Source organism: Opisthorchis viverrini (genome assembly GCF_000715545.1).
Source record: "Opisthorchis viverrini unplaced genomic scaffold opera_v5_107, whole genome shotgun sequence".
NCBI classification, from domain to species: domain Eukaryota; kingdom Metazoa; phylum Platyhelminthes; class Trematoda; order Opisthorchiida; family Opisthorchiidae; genus Opisthorchis; species Opisthorchis viverrini.
The window spans coordinates 629185-632778 of NW_008751763.1; the positions used below are offsets into that span (position 1 = coordinate 629185).

General features: G+C 48.2%; 1 protein-coding gene across 1 annotated transcript in view; it reads right to left on the minus strand.

Moving 5' to 3' along the window:
• Positions 1 to 659: 659 nt before the first annotated feature.
• Positions 660 to 3594, minus strand: part of T265_05584 (hypothetical protein) — a gene marked incomplete at both ends in the record, with an annotated part of 5667 nt that continues 2732 nt past the window's right edge. The window contains one exon of the mRNA XM_009170636.1: positions 660 to 859. Within this exon, the coding sequence (XP_009168900.1) occupies positions 660 to 859 (200 nt within the window). The remainder of the gene's footprint in view (positions 860 to 3594) is intronic.

A 3594-nucleotide genomic window follows, 5' to 3' on the forward strand; every position in this document is an offset into this window, starting at 1 on the left:
TGTGTACTTCGATGATCGATCAACCTGCGCAAAATAATACCAGAGAGAAATTTAGATGCAGCGGATACCAGCCTGATGCCACTATGGTTTTCGCATGACGTACTTGCGCCTTTCTTTAAAACTGGGATGACGACCAAGGAATTCTACTCGCTCCAAATCCTCTGCAGTATGGTTGTCGAACTGTTCACCAGAACCTCATCACATTTATTGAAAAGTGCTGGGTGCAGACAATCCGGGCCAGGTACCTTGTCGCACCCTGTCTAGGCTTGGGTAACCTGACAGTATTCCGGCCCTCGTGCTTCGTTCGGGTAGTATGGCAGCTAGGCACCGGAGGGGTGTTACAGCTGAACGATTTTTTATCACCACCGGATCTCTGCTGCTGATGGCGGGTTGGTATCGATGTTCCATCCATGCGCAGTAGGCTCTTCCAGCGGTTCTGGTGGAGGGGGTCAGCTGAACTGCTCTTGGAAGTGATCAGTCCATCGCTCGAGACGATTTTGAGAAAGAATTGTTTTTCCGTCTTTTTCGCATCTCGTTTCTCTGGCACATTTCTTCTCCTTTGATCCGTCGATCGAGTCGATTGACACAGGACGCAGCTGCTACCTGTATCGAAAGTCTTCTCCATCTCCAGGGCCTTCGAAATCCACCGGCGTTTTCTGTCATTCTTCAAGCTCCTGATCATCCGGGACTTGTGTGCGAGCTGCTGGTGTGGACTTTCTAGCAGCAATAAGAACTGCTGATTTCGACGATTTCCAGTGTTCATTTAATCGAGTCGAATGGTTTGGACAAACGGCCCCGAAAACTGAGAACACAGCTCCTTTCACCCGCTTCCATTCAACCTCCAAGCAATCTTCGCCATCTGTATGACTGTGTTTCCAATAGCTTTCTAGCCAGCTACCGGAACCTATCGGAGTTAGTGAATGGAGCTACTCCGCTTCGGCATGCGTAATGTTAACGGAAAGCGAACTAATAACCGGGCTCGCACAATGGCGTGATAAGAGGCAAGTTGCGTATCTCAGAAGGAAGGACAATCCTTGATTGAGGCCCTCTATCGGTAACTGATAGTCACATAGTTCAATTGATTCATAGTCACCGACAGTGAGCTTGAAGAAAGCCGTGAGGAATTGTGGACTAGGAAAGCCAAAAACATGGAAAAGGTTGTTAAGGCCGGTAATAGCCGTGTTTTGTTTCACCTCGTTAGAGGGACCAGTAGAAGTCCACAGTAAGCTAATTCACGCATTTCAGTTCACTTAATTTTTTTAGCTTGCAAACCATGCACAAAAGCGCAGTGATGCCAGCTGCCACAATTTTGTTCACTGATGACAAGGCGAATAAGGGAGGGAGAGCCACACGTTCGAGGCTATCACCCAAACTGTGAATTGACGACAAACGAGTCTGCTTGTCGGGTATGGCAGAATGAGAGGAAAATCGCTCAGCTATAACACCCTTTCGGTGCCTAACTGCCATACCACCAGAAGGAAGCCCGAGGGCTGGGATACTGCCAGGTTGCCCAAGCTTAGGCAGCGACACCTTTGATGCCAGCCCACTAATGGCCGTGTGATACACCATATCTCTTAGGGTCAAGAAACTGATTTGTTTCATCTCGTGGTCTCCATCCGGGGAGACGGCGGTTACCACCGCGACTCAATTAAATAGTAATGGCTTGCATGCGTTGTTGCAAGTCATGGACTGACCGCTCCGGTCGTCTTCACCCGATACAAGACTGGAAAAAGAGGGCTCTAAGAGGTAAACAGTCACCTGACATACGAAATACACGGCCTAATCAGCGTAATTCGTGGAGTGTAATCAGCTGGTCTGTCTAAGAGCAGACTTTCCTGAAAACTGCCTGGGGTAACGAACCGCCATTGATCCAATGGTCCCAACAGACCCGAATCAATTGCCAAACAGAGTCTTCGAAGATCCTCTGCGCGCGGCGGTCGTCTTGGATCCATAATGCAGGCCAGATCAGACCGCATTGTACACTACCCCAAACAGCCAAGCTGATGACACGTCGACGTCACAAATGTCGGGTTTTGGCAGATACTGTCCTCGCCTTATAGACTCGGAGAGTGATTTCATTCTCAATCAGTAATCCGGGACCTCGGCAGCTCTCCAGATAAACGAATTTCACCACATCGATTGGTTCAAATGCAAGCATTAGGTTCGGCTTTGAGTCGGTCCAATATTACACCAGTACTTTATACCCTTACGGCAGTGAAGCATCGGTGTTGAACACTGATGTCTTGCTGATGATGATGACTTTACACCCCTAAAGGGACGAAGAACATAAAGGAATTTACAGCGGAATTATTTGTTATTAAGGGCCTGGTCCAAGAAAAGTAATATCATCAGCGCACTCAGTGTTTATGAGCAAACGTCCCAGGGGTACTTCGACCCCCAAACCGTTAGAAACAGATGAGCATGACTCAAGAAACATCAGTACGACATTATTGCGATAGAGGACGCCCCTGTCTAACACCAGAGGATGTGGTGGACTAATGAGTTTGTCGTAGAAATGGTTCAGGTGGTTATAGCGCGAATTTACTGACCGGAATGTCCGTGGTTCGAATCCGACCTCCGCCACTCGACTTCCCCTGTCAAGGCTTGGGCAACCTGGCAGTATCCCAGCCCTCGTGCTTCCTTCGGATGGCATGGCAGCTAGGCACCGGAAGGGTGCTACAGCTGAACGCTTTCTTTCTTTTTTCTTGTCGTAGAAATCAACGGGAGGGATCTTCGTAATAGACAACACCCTTCATCGCTATATCACCAGTTTCTGATGACCAACGGAGTCAAAAGCAGGTCTGGGATCGAGAAGGACGAGCGCTGCCACAACACGGTTAATGGGATGGGTTAGTGGAGTATTTTAATTGACGTAACAATAGACAACGGCGTTGTTGAGGTTCCCAATACGGAACTCACAGTAACGCGTAGGTTTGACGGTCCGAACATCACAAGGAAGAGTTGGGTTCGAAAGTGGACAAACCTTAACTGTCCACGTTCGAAGCCCAAACAAGTGCGCAAACCATCAACAGTAGGCAGTGTAGGCACTGCCGCCTGAGCCATATTCATGCAGCGAAGCCTCAGCTTTGAACACTGATATGCCGTCCATAATGATGATGATGGTGACCGTCAAGCATGTCAGAGTGAGGAGCTAAACACTTATCAAACTGGCGACTGGAGACGGTCGCCAATATGACTAAATCACAAGATTAGTGGCACTCTCCTCGCCACAGCTTCTGATTCTTAAACTTGTTTCCTCAGCGTCCCTTTTGGCACTTAGCTGTTTTTCTTTCCATTTTTATTCTTCATTGCTCTTGGTAAGGATATGATGACTAGAACTGCCGCATTCGACCACATGGCCGGAGAGCATGTAGCACTTGTAAACTGCTCTTTTTCATGCTCAGTATCATCTTCTTTTTTCCCATCATTACCAGTCACATCGCTGTACAAAAGTTTGTTTTACTGAAATACAACCGCTACCGCCGCGCGTTGGCTCCAACGGGACTTTGAGACTTTTACTGAGTCTCTGTTGTTGTGACCGCCGGTTGACTATATTTGGCCGCTGCCAACACTAAACGTGAACAAACATTTCAG